This window comes from Alligator mississippiensis, chromosome 7 (genome assembly GCF_030867095.1).
Source record: "Alligator mississippiensis isolate rAllMis1 chromosome 7, rAllMis1, whole genome shotgun sequence".
Lineage (NCBI taxonomy): Eukaryota > Metazoa > Chordata > Crocodylia > Alligatoridae > Alligator > Alligator mississippiensis.
Window position 1 is genome coordinate 11,872,496 of NC_081830.1, and position 18,281 is coordinate 11,890,776.

Genomic DNA, 18,281 nt, shown 5'->3' on the forward strand with positions numbered 1-18,281 from the left:
AATTAATTTGGATATTCCTTCAGCTTTAGCTCCTTTCATAAAACAGTTTAGCAAAATACTGTGAGCTCTGAAATACACATATGGCATTTCCTGAGTAAATGCAGAGAAATGAAGATCCTCATGGCAATTTGCATCATTCACTGCAGTATGTGAATAACATATCTATAAAGGGTAATATTAGAAATACCTGTTCTTCCTGCTTGCACATTCATTAGAGTTCCTTGAGATTACCCATTCACTTGTAACATGACCAAACAGTCACATGTTACAGATGATATAACAGTATTTGCATAATGCCTGCAAAGTATGCTAGGAAGATACCAGCTACTGGAATATTATGCTAACAATATATATCGTAGGCAATTATTGCTATGGAAGCAAAGACAATACTGGTTCTCTTACTTAAGCAAATATCTATGTTCATTCAAGAAGCAAGGACCGTGCAATTTTTAAAAGCAACAAGCCATCAAAACACCTCTGTGAATAAGTTATTAGGAGTGTTTAATTAAAAAAAAAATCAAACAAGATTGGCAGCCGATAAAAACTGAGGAATGGCATTAACTTCTCCATCCAGACCATTAATATTCCATAAACGTGTGCTGTAGCAAGATTGCTCTACAGAGCATCCCAGGTCATTCATCTGAAAGTGAGTTACTGAGAGAGAACTGAATGAGGTTGAACAGTCAGTGATGTGTAAACTGAGCTGCTGTGAAGCCACAGACTGACGTCATACCCAGCAAAGTGGAACAAAGGAAGCTTGATCTGTGCATTCACAACATCCCAGGCTGAGTTCAAAACAGCCGGCACATATTAATTTGAAATATCGATGGGTTGGGTTTTTACCTGTAGCACCACTGAAGGCTACAGGCAGAGGGCTATCTACCTTGCTCCTATTTCTGCAGTATTTGAGCAGATTTCTGAAAGAGTCCTTGGCAGCATAGGGTTTACTAGTGAAACTCCCAGCAAATAGCAGGAGGTGACTACCATCACCCTTGCCTGAGGACTGGCTTCAACAGACACAGTCCTGGCTGGGGAAGGTGTATAATGACAGAAGTTGGCGGTGAGGCCATTCTGTGTCTCATGCAAGCAGCCTAGGTTCAGCTTAGGATCAACCTGATCCAGAAGTCCTAGGTTCAGCCCTCACTAACAAGCTGTCTAGGCTCATCATTACAAGTGGTGACCTGCGGGAGGAATCTGAACTGCTGAAGGTCTCTGAAAATCAGGAATGATTAGCACAGCCCTTGTGAGTGCTGCCCATACTAACCCTGTGTGCCTCTTCCTCCTCTATAGCAGGGAGTCTATGCATTTGGGTGGGTGGGACTACTACTCCCAACAAGCCAATGGCCCCCATTCTTTATTGTAGACCGTTGAGGCTCGTGCTTTGACACCCTGAGGTCCCTGGCTCAGTTCTGATCAACAGCCTGATGAAGGGCCTCCTTGCATGTCTGCATGGCTACAAAACAAACAACACAAATGCCACACGTGATTTTAAAGAGCTGGGAACTTCCCAGGGCACAGCATCAGCTAGGGCAGTTCCCAGCTATGGGCTAGGTGCTTTGACAACACTGGCTCTTATCTAATCAGTTCCCAGCTCATAAAGTACAACTCCCCACAACCTCTAACACAGAGGATGGCAACGGTTTTGGGCAGAGCGCCAAAAATACCTACAACTTGGACTTGTGAGATGTTGGCATGCCAGGGGCAGATGGCAGGAGAGCTGCAAGGAGCCCGATCCTTGTTGTGGCAGCACAGCCCTGTCTCCTTCCCTGCCGTCCGCCCCGCAGCGCACATGCCAAGCAAAGTGCCTTTGCATGCTATGCTCTGGCATGTGTCCTGGGGGTCTCCTCTAACCTCTTTTAAGGCCTGTTCCTGTGAGCAGAGCCAGACAGCCCAAATTTCTTTACTATTTCTTCCGTCCAGGAAGAGCACACACTAGCTGCAGATGTTTCCTCAGCATCAGGAAGGGTTTTTAAACCTGAAAGCTTACTGAGATATATTTCTCCAAATACTCAGTTTAATAAAAGATATCAGTTTGCTGAGGTCCTTAGACCAACATGGCTATAACCTACACACCCTACTTAACACACACAAGTGTCATGAGTTTTGCTTTGAACAGTTTGAGGTGCAGTTTCACAGAAACCCCTGCACCTATCTCCTTGAAACTTGGCAGGCTTCATGGCCTCAGAAGGGACTACCATCCTGGGCACATTTCACCCCAACAGTAAAGGCACACGATAAACTGCAGTGAGCCACAACTGTCCAACAATGGCAGCACTACAAAGCTCCAACTCACCCTTTGGGAAAAAGTTAAGAACTAAGCCCAGTGTTTGGTCCCCTGTGTCTTATATCTCTTGGAGTTTTTACTAAAAAGGGAAATTTTCCCTCCCATTAAAACTGCTCTGCAAAAGGAAGTGAAGCTAGCTGCTCTTTGAGCTGTCAGAGCTGAAATAAACTTAACAGCAGAGAGTTTGCTAAGCCAGAGCTGGAATTACATCCCTAAAATAACTTAGTGTTTGAACCCAGAAGGAACCCCACAGCACATCCTGCAGATACTGTCAGGCATTCAACCACAGATAATGAGAAAAGGCTTAGGCACCAGTTCTGAAATTAAAATATACCAGGCAGGCTGTTGCTGCCACACTGGCTTCTCTTCTGATCTGCACATATCAGAGTCCTTCCATGCAAATACATCATGTAGGACTGCAATGCCCAAGAGCATCATATTCCACCATGGGGGACACCAATGGCTTGCCTTAAACTTATGGGGCAGAGGTGGGAGGAAGCCATGTGAAGGTGTGGCTGGAACAGAGGATGGCAAATGCAGAGGAGGAGGAGGATGGGACAAACAAACCTCGAGGCTAGCTTAGCATTTGGACCAAGGGAAAAGGCAAGTGGGGAGGAATATGTTTGGCCACCCTTGGCCTCTCCATTTGTTACTGATGAAAGTTTCCTTTAATTAACACCCAGCACTGACTAACACACATGTTTGCTTCCTTGAATTGCTGCTTGTCAGCAAGGTGAACTGAAATGAGCAGAAGTCACACATTCTCTCAGGTGTTCAGCTCCCACTTCTACCCAGCCCACCATATACTAGGGAAGAAATGGTCCATAAACACCTCTGATGCAGCATGAGGGCTCAGTTTTACACCCTGTTCTTCAAGAATACTGTGGCTCAGGGTTTACACATCAAGCATACTGTGGATCAGCTCAAAGGCACTGTGGATCAGGGTTTACACAGCGACCTGGATATATTTTCACAGAAAATGGATTCAGCTGCATACTAACAGCTGGCAGCAAAAGGAAAACTGCATTCAATGTATTTAGATCAAAGGTCATGAAGGCAAACGTTACCTATTCAGCAACAGCAGGTCATCACTTCAGTGCCGCCCATAAACATGCAATCATAACTTCATTTACTAGAGTCCTTCCATGTCAAACAGGTTCCCTAAAAGATGTTGGTATGGAGGAAATGCTACAGACCAGGCCACCCTTTCTTTCCCTTGTTCACTTTCTCACAAAACGACTCTGTGCTAATATATGAAAAGCTGCAAGTGATATGGAAGGAAACTCATTCAGTTTCTGGTTTGGATAGATCCTGGGATGCTGACCGACCCACACCTGTAAGACGCAGGACTCAGGCTACACCATGCAGGATGAAACAGGGAGGAAGGCCTTACCATCTTCAGCAGTGTCCGGTTGTCTCTGAGGGATCCAACCGTTCCGATGAAAGAAACGACAAACATAGTGATGCCCAGGAGAAGCAGGATCACAGCTGGAGCCAGGAAGATCCCTTCCAAGGTTTTGTGCTTCTGCCGCTCCACTTCTGCATATATGCCAATGCACAGAATCACCAGACCTATGATCTGCAATGGAAACACAGGGGTCAGGCTAGGGGGCAGCAGGGTTACAATACAACAGCAATGACACATAAATGGAAAAACAAAGAGAGTAAGGTAATGAATTAGAGAGTAACCCTCAGCAGAGTCCAGTTCTGATTGCCCTCTCACCATCCTACTACTACAGATGGTTGGAAAAGCTGATTTGCTATTGTAACCACAAAGAACAGGGGTCTAAAATCCCCATTTGCAGCGCTTTGGCTCTGATGCAAGTGCCAGAGCAAGGGGACTGCATCCAAGCATGTCTGATGATGTATCAAGGCTGAATCCACTGGAAATGAAGTTGATGAAGTTCTTCTGCACAGACAAGCCAGGAAAACAAAAGTACTAGGCTTCCAAACTCAAGTTAATAAAGTTGCATTTCTGCAGAGCCCTACTTCTCCGAAAAGATGCAAGTTTGAAATCCAAATTTGAATCTGGTTTTTTTTGCAAGTGGGAATGGGGTTAAGGGAATGGATTCAAACATTCGAAGGTTTGAAATCTGAACCCAAAAGTTGCCCTTGATAGCTGACACTTACAAAAAATGAAGCACTTCATGTGTGCAACATGACTCAGGATGTTGGGGGTGAAAACAGGAATGGAAACCCAGCACAGGAGCCTGTGCTACGTTCTACTGTTCCCTCAAGGAGCTGATGCTGTCAGGGCTGGGCTTCTGTTCCCTGGCCTGGGCAAGGTACTGGGAGCAGCAATTCTGCCTTAAAAAGGTATCTTATTGTTTCACTGAAGTGACAAAATATTGTATTTCTCTCTCTCACACACACACTCACACTTACACACACACACACATACAAACACACAGAAAGTAAAAGATGAGCTGGAGGGCTAATGGCAAGGAAATGTAGGGAACCCCACAGGAGCTTGTGATCAGGAGTTTTGAGGGCACTTGCTCTACAGCATGCACATTTCAATAACGTATTGCGTCTCTCTGAGCACCAAGGCAAATGCATGTAATCTGGCTTTCAAAGTTGCTGCGCACCCCCAACTCCTCCTGGGTTCAATGAGGACAGAATGTGCCCAGTAGCTGACTACGCTGTCCTGGCTTTCATTCCTCAGACCTGATACAGAATGTCTTGTATTTGAAAGCTTGTCCAACTCTATCCCAATTATGCAGTCGGTTCAGTAAAAGATATCACCCTAAGAAGTGCTTGCCCAGCACCTTTGGAAGCAGTGCCCTTAGTGCCCAGGGTGTTCCCCTGCTGCTTGGCCTATTTGGTCGGGCTGTGCGAAATGAATCTGTTCGGCTTCGGATTTGGCTGTTTCGGGGGGACAGTGATTCAATTCAGTGTTTCGGATCGCTGTCCTGATTCAATTTGGCCGAATCTGTTGCAGAATTTTGACACCAATTTGGAGATTCGGCCGTAGACTATAATGGGGAATCACTAAAATACTGATAACTTTGTCATTTTTTAGCTGATTTGGATGAAAACAGCAGGCCTGGTAGCCCCTTCTGAGGCCACAAAGCCTGCCAAGTTTCAAGGAGATAGGTGCCGGGGTTTCTGTGAAACTGCACCTCAAACTGTTGACACTTGTGTGTGTTAAGTGGGGGGTGGGGTGTAGGTTGTAGCTGTGTTGGTCTAAGGACATCGGCAGACAAGGTTTTTTGGGTCAATCTGTTATCTTTTATCAGACCAACTGAGTAGTTGGAGAAATATATCTTATCAAGCTTTTGGGTTTAAAAACCCTTCCTCATGCTGAGAAAGCACCTGAGGTTGGTGTGTGCTCTTCCTGGATGGAAGGAATAGTAAAGCCAGAGGCTGGCATACAGGCAAGAAAGCCAGTCATTGAAGATGTAAACTGAGGAATCAGAGGGTAGAGACAGGCTGGGAGAGGGGGTGGGGGGCAGGGAGAAGGGGGATATAGCAGGTAAAAGTAGAGAGGTACCTGGGGAGTCAGATATCATAGTGTGTCATAAATCCAATGTCTATATTGATTCCATGATTTTCTGTATCTAGGGGGCTGATGAAGTGGAGTTCACAGGCTCATCTGTGAAAAGCGGTTTGTACGAAACGAGGGGTGTGTGTGTATGACACTTTAAAGTGGGCTAAATGCTTTTGCACCGCTTTAAAGGTGTCAGTGTTTGCACACCATGGCAGCCTATTGGGCATTAATTTCAGCTGCTGTAGGAAATTCAGTGGTGTAATGCACCTTAAATGACTTGGGGCGCAGCAAACTAAAACTCCTCTGGGCAGTTTTAGTCTGCTGCCCCTACAGCCGCGAAGCAAAGCACCGGGCTCCATGCAGCTCTGCAGAAAGCCCTGCAGGCAGCCTGGCAGCAGCCCGGGAAGGCAGGGTCCGCCCAAGAAAAGCATCAAGCCTGATCTTTTTTTTTTCTTCCCTCATGGAGCCTGCCTGCCTGCCAAAGCTGTGCAGGGGCCCAGTGCTTCCCGCTGGGGCTGCAGTGCCCCCTGGGACCACCCGAGCTGGGTGCCTGTTGAGGGCACCGCTGCCGCAGAGGGAAGCAACGGCCCTCGCCTCCGTGCCCTGGAGCCCAGGGACTGCAGCTCGCCCTCCCCTCCCCTTCTCACTGCCGGAGAGGCAGGTAAGTGGATGTGTGCCTATCACAGGGGTTTAATCGGCCCTAAATTGAAGCAGTGTTTTTAAAAACCCACCGCTTCAATTTAGGGCCCCTGTTTCATCTACACATGCCCTTACCTCTCTGGAGCAGGGGTTTTCTTACGATGCATGTTTTTAACATAGACCAGTCCTTGGTTGGGTTCTCCATGCACTGCAATACAAGCAAACAGCCAGAACCACCACTGCTGCTACTGCGCTGCCATCTTTCAGACAGACTTAAAGGTCCACTCAGTTTTTACAGACCCTATATGGCACTTTTCAGTTAGGCAGGACAGTTATCCCTGGCTAAATTCCAAAGCAGGTAAATCTGAGTGCCTCAAAGATATTAAGGGTCCTTAACTTATATGCTGAAAAGTCAGAGGGAGCTTTGACTAATCATAATTAAGCCCAAAATGTCTTGAGCCAGGAACAAAAAGGCTGATGTGATCTCAGGACCAAAGGCCTGATGTGAAAGGGCTCGTAACTAAAGATGCAGAATCTTATCCAAACAAAGCAGAGTGAAACAGTTTGTGCTCTCTCAGTTTGGATCCAGCTTTTGCTTTTCAGGGAGCTGTTTGTGCAACTCACTCTGCGTGATTCTCTTAAAGGAGAATTACCTGGGTCTGCTCAACTAGACTCACTTAGATTTTATCAAAGGTGCTTACTCTAACATCCTCCACAGTGGTAGTTTCATAGATGTTAGGGGCTGGAGGGGACCTTATAAGATCATCAGGTCCAGCCCCCTGCACTTAGGCAGGAAAGATAGCTGGGATCAGATGACCCCAGCAAGATGGGCATCAAGATGCTTTTTGAAGATCGCCAGGGTAGATGACTGCACCACCTCTGGGGGGAACCTGTTTCAGACCCTCGGCACTCAAGTTGTAAAGAAGCTTGTACCCTAACCCTAATTCTATTGGTGACATTGAGCTCACACCAGTGTGAAATCAGCTGACTGATTACTGAGTCATGCCCCGTGTCTCTTTTCTTTCTCCTACTCCAGATGGGTCACTTCCTTAGTCTGGCCCTGGAATCCAAGTAATAAAATGGAGAGGCAGCAAGGTCTGGCACTCAGGGGACCCAAGTACTCAGTCACTGGCTTGGGAAAGTCATTTCTTCTTGTTTCACTATCTGTGGGCAGGGATAACAATATTTGGCTGCTATTGTCAAGTGCTTTCAGATCCAAGGACAAAAAGCACTAGGCAAAGAGAGGCACTCACGAATTAGCACAGCCTTCTCTCCCCACTTTTTCATTAAAACAGCTCTAATTTACAGAAAGAAACAAAAAGTTCATACAAAGCAAGTTTCCTAATAAGGGAAGGTTTAAATCGCCACAGCTAAGAACCGACTCCTGCACTCACCCGGATACAGATTAAGTTGATGGGTGACAATTTTATCTTATCCACTTGCCGACTTCAGATTGAAACTGGCAATTAGCTCTGAAGTGCTTCGTGTTGTCAAAAGCTGGTTTGCTTCACGCCTGTCATCTGCGCGGCATTGTCGTTATACAGAAACTGGGTGGAGGGGGAAAATTGATTACTTCTCAGCTGGTTTCAAGCTGACATCTGAAAAGGTTAGCAAGTAAACCAAGGCGCACACAGCCTCAGAAACTCTTCATGCTTTCACAGGCACTGCTGCAAACACCCCCAGAGTAATTTCTAGACCCTTTACTTTCCTGCTTCAAATACAAAAGGAGAAGGGGGATGGATTAAAAAAAAACTAGTCATGCAGGGATTATCCTAGTGAGAATTGGCAAGAATGGGTGATGGCAGGGTGGGAGAAAAACCCACACCACCAGAACTGGATTCAGTCTGGCTCATGTGGTGCTGAGTGGGAGAGTGTGCCATGCTGATGCCTGGAAAAGTCTCCTGGGAAAATGTAGGAGGCAAGAGAGATGAGTTCACAAAGATCAGCTTTTCAGAATTTGTCACTGATTTATTAATCAGTTCCTGTCTTTTTGATGCTTCTAGGGCTAAGAAACCACAGGAATTACCAAACCCAAGAGAGCTCAAAGAAGGCTTGGGCAGTGTACAGCATGCTTTCCAACATGTAATCCTCATCAAAACTTCATTCCTGAACTGGGCAGCAGAACAAGTGCCATATGGCCATTTCTGCTATTATTCAGGAATATGAAGCTACTTATATTTTGTTTCAACTGAGGCATTTGCATAAAACTTATACTGACCGCCAGCAAAGAGCAAGGTCTGTGCATAAATGATAAAATCCCTGGCAGCAGCGCTATAATCCTATAAGCATTGGACGTGCTTTTTGATAGGCATAACCATGACAAGGCAGCCAAGTTCCTTTTGCTAAAAGTCCTTTCAGTGATTCTCAGCCTTTGAATAAGAGCAACTCACTTCCGACTGACCGGACTGCTTCTCAGCACCTTTTCAGCTCCTCCCTTGACTTGGTTGAAAAGAAGCATAGGCCCCAAAGCCTGTAAACATGAACAGCCAGGAGTTAGGCCCCTCTAGGCTCCAAACTCTTGATTTCAGGTACACGCGAGGTCAGTGCTCCTATACTGATGTGCAAAGTGCATACTGTGTGCAGCTACCTGCTGGCTTTTTCTTTTTGTTGGTTATATCAAGCTTGCCTGGTTCTGGCACGAATTCACCAAGTGGTTTATGGTGGTGCTCTATCCTGTGCCCTGGGCACATCAAATCCCAAACCTACTGCTTCCGGCTCTGCTACTGCTATGACTTTTGTTTTGTGTCCTGCACCTTTCTGTCTCTCTGGACCCTGCTTGCTACAGAGAGATGCAATTATTTTGAGAGGCAGAGCAGAAGCAGAAGCGTGCTGTCTTCAGGGAGGCTACGCTAATAAAATAGTAGGTTTAAGAGACTCCAGGGAAGTGTTCCACTCCGCACTGATTTTTCCCACCCTAAGAGTTTGATAAGGGCCCTTATCAGAGGCAAGTAAAAATAATTGCTGTTAAGAGGCTAGGTGTTATCGCGGATCAGAACCACCCTCCAGGATAAGAAATAATGAAACAAAGCTCCCTTGTATGGGGAAATCTGAGGGCTAGTGTTCATTCTTTGAATCACAGCAGCATCAATGGGGTTGGGGTGCTCATTTTGCCAACTGTGGAGCAAACATAGTAGTGTAGGTTGGTGAAGCTGATGAAGCTGGCAATGGTGTGAGCAGTGTGTGGCATTTGTGTTGGTGAGATGCTTAAGCAGCATGCTGAGTCACATTCATGGTCCATCTAGCCTTGTATCTCCTCTCCAACAGTGGCAGTAGCAGGCACTTCAGCGAGAGAGTGTGAATGCATATGAACAGGGTATATCTAATCCCCCCCACATCATAACCCTTTGTGGCATCCACCCTTACTGGTTTAGGAATATCAGAGAACACATCCCTGACTAGTCTGTTCTTAAGATGTGAATTCCTCTCCTTAAAAGGCTGTGTGCCAAGACAACTAGCCCATTTCAATACAAATACACTTTGTGACTCTAGATGTTGCTAGCGAGTATACCCTGAAATAGGATTACTTCCCAGAGATAAGTAACAGCAGCGTTAGGCCTTCAGAGAGTTCCCTTCACTAACCAAACCTCCTGACTCACAGGATTTTCTCACCTACACTCTGAGCTACGTCAGATCTTCTGTAGAAAGCTCCGAGCCCGGTACCTAGACACCCTATGGGACACATGAGAACTGAGCAATTCAGCTTCTGTTGAACCCAAATGCTCCAGGAAGAGAAATGGTCATTTTCCTTCCCTGCCAGAGAATACTTTTGCCTTGTGCCCCCCCACGACTAGCTGTAGTTCCACCGTGGATTTGCACATCAACTCTGCTGACAGGAAGAAGAGGTCCTGCGGTTCAGGCAAAGGAGCTGGTACTCAGGACATTCAGTTATTGGTTCTGTGATTCCCGTGTGATTTCAGGCAAATTACTTCATCTCTAGGTCTTGGTTCCCCTTTGCCTTACAATCAGGATGATCCCCTCTCTGTCCTGAGCTGTCCATATAGACGGTGGACTCTCTGAGGCAAGGTCTCATACATATGTTATTAAGTACTTTAGGTCTTTGACTCATTTCTGGTCTGTAAGTGCTACTATAGAAAGAGTACTACTTCATTGGGTGCTTTTGTAGCCCTCGGGAAAATAGGAGGAGGAATCTCTTTATTTTATTCAGAGAAAGCTGCCTGATCCCAATCACCATAGCATCAATTGTATAATATGGAAGGGCAAGTTCTTACAGCAGAAGTGAAAATATTGGGGGGGTGGCTCTGAATAGCAAGCATTGCTGTGATATGACTTCACTTTCCTGACCTATCCACATGGTTTCACTGCTTCTGTGTTCTAACTATTTTGCTCAAGTACTCCAGGTTTCTCATCCTAATTTATGGTGACATTTCAATCCTTAACTTTCAAGTTCAATCCTTGCTCTTTTTTGGAGATATTATTTTTTGCTTGTAGTCTGAGACTATTTCTGGAGCATAATAAATGGCTGGCTATGTCCATCAATCATTCTACTTTCAGACTCTGCTTTTTCATTTATAATGGAAATTAAATCCACTGAAAAGTAAGGCTTGTACTTGCGATATTTTACAGGCACTGTAGCTATTTAAAATGAAGTAGACAGAAACATTTCTGATAAGTTCTTCTTAATGATCCTTTTATCTTTGCGTTCCAATTTTAGGCATCAAAACTGGGCATTGGGACCTTCGTTGGTTTAATGTTTATATCTTCCCTTGTGTCTCAGAAAAATGTATCTGGACCTAAGCATGCTAGATGGGGGGAAAAATAATCAGGGAATATTGACCATAATCAGTTTCTCTATTGTTTTTGTGTCACTGAAGCTGGCCAGCCCTGAACAGTTATTGGTTTTAATTAATGAAAATGTGACATGAGTTAAAAACAGCTCAATAGCAACTGTGTGGGAAACTGTTTCATAGTTTCATAGTAGCTAGGGTCAGAAGGGACTTGAACAGATCATCTAGCCTGACCCCCTGCCACAGGCAGGAATGAATGCTGGGTTCACAAGACCCCAGACAGGTGATCGTCCAACCTCCTCTTGAATATGCCCAAGGTAGGGGCGGGGACCACTTCTCTGGGAAGTTGGTTCCAGATTTTGGCCACCCTAACTGTAAAATATTGCCTTCTGATCTCCAACCTAAACCTATTCTCCATCAGCTTATGACCATTGTTCCTCGTCACCCCAGGTGGTGCTGGGGAGAAAAGAGCTCTGCCTATTTGCTGTTGATCTCCCCTGATGCGCTTGTAGGCAGCTACCAGGTCCCCTCTCAGCCTCCTCTTGCTGAGGCTGAACAGGTTCAGGTCCTTCAGTCTCTCTCTCTCCTGTCCTGCTGCCCTCTCACCAAGTGGGTAGCCCTCCTCTGAACCCTCTCCAGGCTGGCCACATCCCTTTTGAAGTGTGGAGTCCAGTACTAGACGCAGTACTCCAACTGCGGCCTGACCAAAGTCACATAGAGGGGGAGTATCACCTCTCTGGACCGGCTTGAGATGCACCTTTGGATGCATGACAAGGTCTGGCTGGCCTTGCTGGCTGCGGTCTGGCATTGGCGGCTCATGTTCATCTTGGAGTCAATAATGACTCCGAGATCCCTTTCCGCCTCTGTGCTTTCAAGAAGGGAGCTCCCCAGCCTGTATGTACGCTGTGGATTCCTTCTCCGAAGGTGCAGCACCCTGCATTTGTCTACGTTGAATCCCACCCTATTCTCATCTGCCAACTTTTGTAGTCTGTCTAAATCTAGTTGCAGCCTCTCTCTCCCTTCAAGTGTGTCAAGCTTGCCCCACATCTTAGTGTCATCAGCAAACTGGTTCAATTTAAAACTCCCAAGGGCTACGGACAGAAGTTATACATAAACCAGTTTAAGTGATCAGAAACTGGCGTACACCTGTAACAGAACAAAAGTTCAGTGCACATAAACCAGTTTTAAAATGGCTGAAACTAGTTTAAGATAAACCTTGTTGAATGAAGTATCAGACTTAACTCAGTGAGGTCAAACGGGTTTATGGAACTTCTGTCCCAGAACCCTTCTAGGTTTAAGTTAAATCAGAGTCCCCCAGCATCCCAGCATGCCCTGCAGCCCTGGGCTGGACTGTGCTCTCTGCTCCAGACAGCAGGGCTGGCTCCACCCCTCTGCTCTCTCTCCTGAGCAGGAGTGGGGGGGGGGTGGCCAGACGCCAGCCCAGCATGGCCCCCTGAGGTGATGGGGGCAGACAGGGAGTTTATTCCCTCATCCCACCCCTCCCCCCGGGGGGGGCCCAGTTGGGGTCTGCCTGGCCGGGTGCAAGTGGCCGAGGTGGGCTGGCAGACCCCCAGGTGTGAGTGGCAGAAGGCGGGCAGACCTTTGCTGCAGTCCCCGAGTGGGAGAAGGGAATACCCCCCTCCCTGCCCCCTTTGCCTCAGGGGACCGTGCTGACTGGCATCTGGCCATGCCCCTGCCCCTGGAGCAGTGAGGGCTGAGCAACCCTGGCAGAGGCTGTTGTGCCTTAGCTAGGCACACTGTGGCTCGGGTCCCCTGAGGGGACGGGGGAATAAACCCCCTCCCTGCCTCTTTCACTTTAGGGGACCATGCCAGGCTGCCAGGGTCTGGCCACGCTCATTCCCCGTGCCCCCAAAAAGCCTGGCAAGAGCTGCTTCCCCATGCCCCCTCCAGGCACACCATGGCTGGGGTCCCTGCAGGTTGGGGTGAGGGTTTAAACTCCTCCCCAATGACATGCAGGTCCCCTCCCTTTGCTCAGCTTTCCCCCATCCAGCCACTGCGGAAGGGAAGGGAGGACTTACTCCAGCACCCCCTGGCTTCTGGCCTGAGCCACTGCAAGCATGCAGCTGCATTTCCAAAATCAAAAGTGAATGTCTCTTCACTTGCTTGCCGGTTCAGTCTACACAGGTTAGACTAACCTGCAAAGATTCAATTGATTCACACTCGGGCTTTTTGAATGTCTGTACTAAAGAGTGCAGCATCTGTGGGCCCTCCTATGGCATGGTATGTTAAGAATGACGCTTCTGAGACTGAAATCACCTAGTCCTGCTGGAAGCAGGGTTTCTCAAGGTATGGTACCACATGCCTGATGGCTGAGGAGCCCCCAGCCTTTCTTCTTAAAGGACTATTGCTTTTTAAGCAGCCCTTGTCCATATGTAGCCAGAACCCCTTACCAATCTTGAGAGCTTGACTGCAGGAGCCACCAGTTGCTTTCTGCTGCTACTTCTCGCTTATTCAACATAGATTCATAGATTCATAGATGTTAGGGTCGGAAGGGACCTCAATAGATCATCGAGTCCGACCCCCTGCATAAGCAGGAAAGAGTGCTGGGTCTAGATGACCCCAGCTAGATACTCGTCTAACCTCCTCTTGAAGACCCCCAGGGTAGGGGAGAGCACCACCTCCCTTGGGAGCCCGTTCCAGACCTTGGCCACTCGAACTGTGAAGAAGTTCTTCCTTATGTCCAATCTAAATCTGCTCTCTACTAGCTTGTGGCCATTGTTTCTTGTAACCCCTGGGGGCGCCTTGGTGAATAAATCCTCACCAATTCCCTTCTGTGCCCCCGTGATGAACTTATAGGCAGCTACAAGGTCGCCTCTCAACCTTCTCTTGTGGAGGCTGAAAAGGTCCAGTTTCACTAGTCTCTCCTCGTAGGGCTTGGTCTGCAGGCCCTTGACCATACGAGTTGCCCTTCGCTGTACCCTCTCCAGGTTATCCGCATCCTTCTTGAAGTGTGGCACCCAGAATTGCACGCAGTACTCCAACTGCGGTCTGACCAACGCCCTATAGAGGGGAAGTATCACCTCCCTGGACTTATTTGCCATGCATCTGCTGATGCACGATAAAGTGCCATTGGCTTTTCTGATGGCTTCGTCACACTGCCGGCTCATGTTCAACTTGGAGTCCACTAGGACTCCAAGATCCCTTTCCACCTCTGTGCCACCCAGCAGGTCATTCCCTAGGCTGTAGGTGTGCTGGACATTTTTCCTCCCTAGGTGCAGCACTTTGCATTTCTCCTTGTTGAACTGCATCCTGTTGTTTTCTGCCCACTTGTCCAGCCTATCCAGGTCTGCCTGCAGCTGTTCCCTGCCCTCCGGCGTGTCCACTTCTTCACTCCAGCAAAACTAAGAAACTCAGTCCCTTCCCACTAGTTGCTGAAGCCCTACATAAATTAATTTACCTTTTGCAGATGTCATCCCCTCCCAGGTATGTTCTGACAGGATTGGTATTGCTAGGAAGAAACACTGGAGAAAACACATACCTTGCTACTGTTCAGGGAGGCAAGGGAAATCAGTCAAAAATAGACTTGGGACAGTAAAGGGCATCAGAAAGAGGCATCAGCGGCCATTGGTTAGGGTCTGCTGGTTCTGACTGTAGCAGGATGATATTAATAAGTGTTTAATAATGGTCTACCCAACCTCTGCCTGCTCTGTGGACAGGGATCCCATAAAGCTAACTGTTTTAGAGCATGATGATTTAAAATGCTGTAGGATAAATTACTCCCCTGCTTTGGTGGAGGGACCATTTAATGCTCAAGTGCCTTACAGTCCTATGGAAGTGAAGCACATTACAGTCCTGTGCAGGTGTGAAAGGTTATTACTGTGACTGATTCATTACATTCAAACCATCAGATAACACTTCCTTGAGATTTCACAAATTAAAGCGAGACCTTCATCTCTCACATGGATGGGAAAATATTGCAACCTTTCCTCCCAAACACAACAAGCCAACAGGGGAAGCCAAGATGGCAAATACAGAACCGAGACACTGCAAAAAATCCACAAGGACTTCTTTCTCCTCAGGCTCAATTTAAAAAAAAAAAAAAATCAATTTTTTTAAAAAGGTCAGCAGTCATGGGAACCAGGCAGCAGCAGACGCAGTTTGAGTCAAGCCCGGCAGGTTCACCTCAGACAGCAGCACATCTTAAATCCTAAACTCTTTATTCACTACTGTAGCATTTTCCTTTATGTTTCATTTGGATTTTGCCAGTACAATAGGCCCAAATGGTTCATTTTGGTCTGATTTTACTTTCTGCAGCATTATGATGGCACATACAACATCCTTGGCATTTGTTTTATAGTCTGCTTGGAAGTTATTACAGCTATAAGAGAGGAAGGATAGGGCTTGTTCTTCATGGACAGGTTGGTTTCAGTTCCCTTCTTATTTAAGCTTTCTGTGTCTCAGATCTACAAGACAGAGACATCCACGTAGGAGTATTGAACTGGCATGCACTTGAAATCAAGTTTGGAGCCTAAAGGGGCCTAATTCCTGCATGTTCATATTTGCAGCATCTATGATTCAAATAATGAAGACAAATCAAACAGCATGTCCAATGCTTATGGGATTATGATGCTTTGCTGGGGATTTTATCATTTCCACACATCCAAACTCTGTTGAGGTCAATATAAGTTCTATGAAAATACTTCAACTAAAAAAACAGTCTAAGAAACTTCATATTCCTTAATAATAGCAGAAACTGCCACATGGCACTTCTTCTGCCTGCTTCCCTATCACACCAGCATTTCTGGCTATTTTTCTAACAACGTGGATATTTTACCAGCAGGCAACTGCATGGTCTGACTCTTTGTGGGTATGGGACCAGCTGTGTACAACTATCACACCCAGCTGGGAGGTGGTTAGTTCACAGGATTGAGAGCAAGCAGCAGACTCCCTTCAAGTGGATCTTAAAGCTGAAGAATGAAAGGGAGAGGACCTGGAGCAATAACAGCCAAAAGTGGGTAGAAGAAATACTTTGTTTAACAATGTGTTTAAAGGTTTTATGTTGCAGAATAAAACAATGTGTGTAAGGGGACCTGGACACATCAACAGGCCCTTGGGAAACAAGATAGCTCTCTTAAAGGCAGGCAAAGTGCTGCAGCTGCTTACACCAGAAAAAACAGATAAAGCAACCTCTACCTTTGCTGCACCTCGCTACACTTCCCTACAGATACAATAAGAAAGGACTCATCAAATAAAATACATATTTTTTGTTAAAGATGCGTAAGGAATATAAGGTCACTGCTGTACCCAGTAATCAGAGGCCAGTCTGTATTAAGGATAAATGTATTTTAGGGGAGTTGTAAACTTTTCATGTAATCTAAGCTACAGATACAGGAAACTCATTAATTAATGAAAAAGCAGTAAAGTTGGTGAAAATCTGTTAAAGTTTTTTTGGTAGGGAATTATTTCCAGGCAAAAATGGAAAAAATAGGGGGAAAAAAAACCCTTCCATTTTGCTGAAAAATTAAGTTTATTTTGAAAAAATGAAGTTAGTTGTTAGCAGTTTCTATAGGCCTATATAGAAAAAACAAAATTACAAAGCACATTTTACAAAAGCAAAATTTTTACATCAAATTAACAGGGAAAAAATACATCTCAACCAGCTCTTCTAGTCAGGTTAAACCATGGATTCCAAGAAGCCAACAGCTGGGTATAGCATGAAACTGCAGAGCTACTATCAGATATCAGTGGCTTTTGGAAAGGAAGTATTATGGACAGCTAAATTGAAAACCACTTTACCCTCAGCTGGTTCAGGGTTTGCTAGCAAACCTCAGATATGTTCCCTCAAAAAGTTTTCAAAGTTTCAGAAGCCTCTGAATAGCTATAGATGAAGCCACAACATTAATTCCTCTGTTTAAGGCCCAACTTTTAATTGCTTGTTTCCCCCAAAGTACAGTGAAGATTAGATTCAGGTTTCTGGTGTATATAGCAATGTACAATACTGAGGAATAAGACAGGAAAGAAAATGCTCAGTCATTGAAAGACAGAGCCAGGCTATTCTGCAGTTAACAAGTATAAAAAGCTGTTTTAGAACAGCTATTGCTTGGGTTGGCGATATTCAATCCCAGTAACACAAATTGGAGAAAAAGCACTTATAAAGGAGGGCAACCCTGCCTTGAAGATAGGGGAAGATTACAAGGTCACTACATACAGAAGGTCTGACTTGGATCCTGTGCCCTTTAATCATGGTATTATGGTCCTGTATTTGTGTGACCGTAAAACCAGCAGGCATGCTGTTTTTATGTTACTGTTCTGTGAAATTCACTGTTCCGTGTGGTTTCACCGTGAAACAAAATGATACTGTGGATGCGGACTTCGCTGTTCAATTTTCATTCCACTGTAAATGAAGAGAAGGGGACAGTGCTTACTGCTCTCTCCTTCACATACTGCCCAGTCACTCTTACCAGAAATAATGTCTTACTATATTCTTTGGTTTGGGAGTAAACCTGCCTGTAGCAGGTACCGGATATAGACCAAGAAGACTCTGATGGAGGGTATCACTGGACTCCCAAGGTGCACTCACACATGCAGGCACGTGCACTTGCAGCAGCTCAAATAGCAGGGGCACAAATTTGTGCTGGAGATTTGTGCCTTAGCACATGTGCCTGAACATGCACGTTGGTGTGCCACTTGGGGCAAACTGACCCTGCCCAGCTCCTTCTGGATCTTCAGCCAGGGGGACCTAGAGGTTGGGGCAATATAAAAAGCTGCTGTGGCGAGCAGCTCAAGGCTACTTGCCCTCAGGAGATTCTGAGCCCAGCCAGTTGGTATCTGGGGACACTAGCCCCTTGTGCCAGCTGGACTGCTGAAGCAGCCCTAACCTAGGGTGGCCCCTGCACCCTCTACCCACTGCAGCAGTCTGGCAGTGGGGACTGCTGCCTGGCTGTGACCTGCTGCTATCTGCGACAGCATCCGCCCCCTTGGACCTGTGGCCCCATGGCTGTGCACCTGCCAGACCTAGATGGTGACCACACAGCTGCCTGAGTGTGGCACAGGCACTGTAGCAGAGCCTTCTGCACTTCTGGGGCAGCTGCTAGTGGGCCTTGTCTGCACAGCTGGCCTTCGGGCGGCACTGCTGTCATGTCTTCTGGTGCCCCTGCTCTCT

The 18,281-nt window shown here is 46.4% G+C and overlaps 1 protein-coding gene across 4 annotated transcripts in view; it reads right to left on the reverse strand.

Annotated features, from left to right (window-relative positions):
- LOC102562685 (tetraspanin-15) overlaps window positions 1-18,281 on the reverse strand; it is a 282,668-nt gene that overhangs the window by 157,221 nt on the left and 107,166 nt on the right. For 3 of the 4 annotated variants that reach the window (XM_059730567.1, XM_059730568.1, XM_019482686.2), the window contains one exon: window positions 3,678-3,863. In XM_059730567.1, the coding sequence (XP_059586550.1) occupies window positions 3,678-3,863 (186 nt within the window). Of the gene's footprint in view, window positions 1-3,677; window positions 3,864-7,807; window positions 7,961-18,281 lie in introns of all 4 variants that reach the window. The other variant, XM_019482687.2, reaches the window with a different exon arrangement.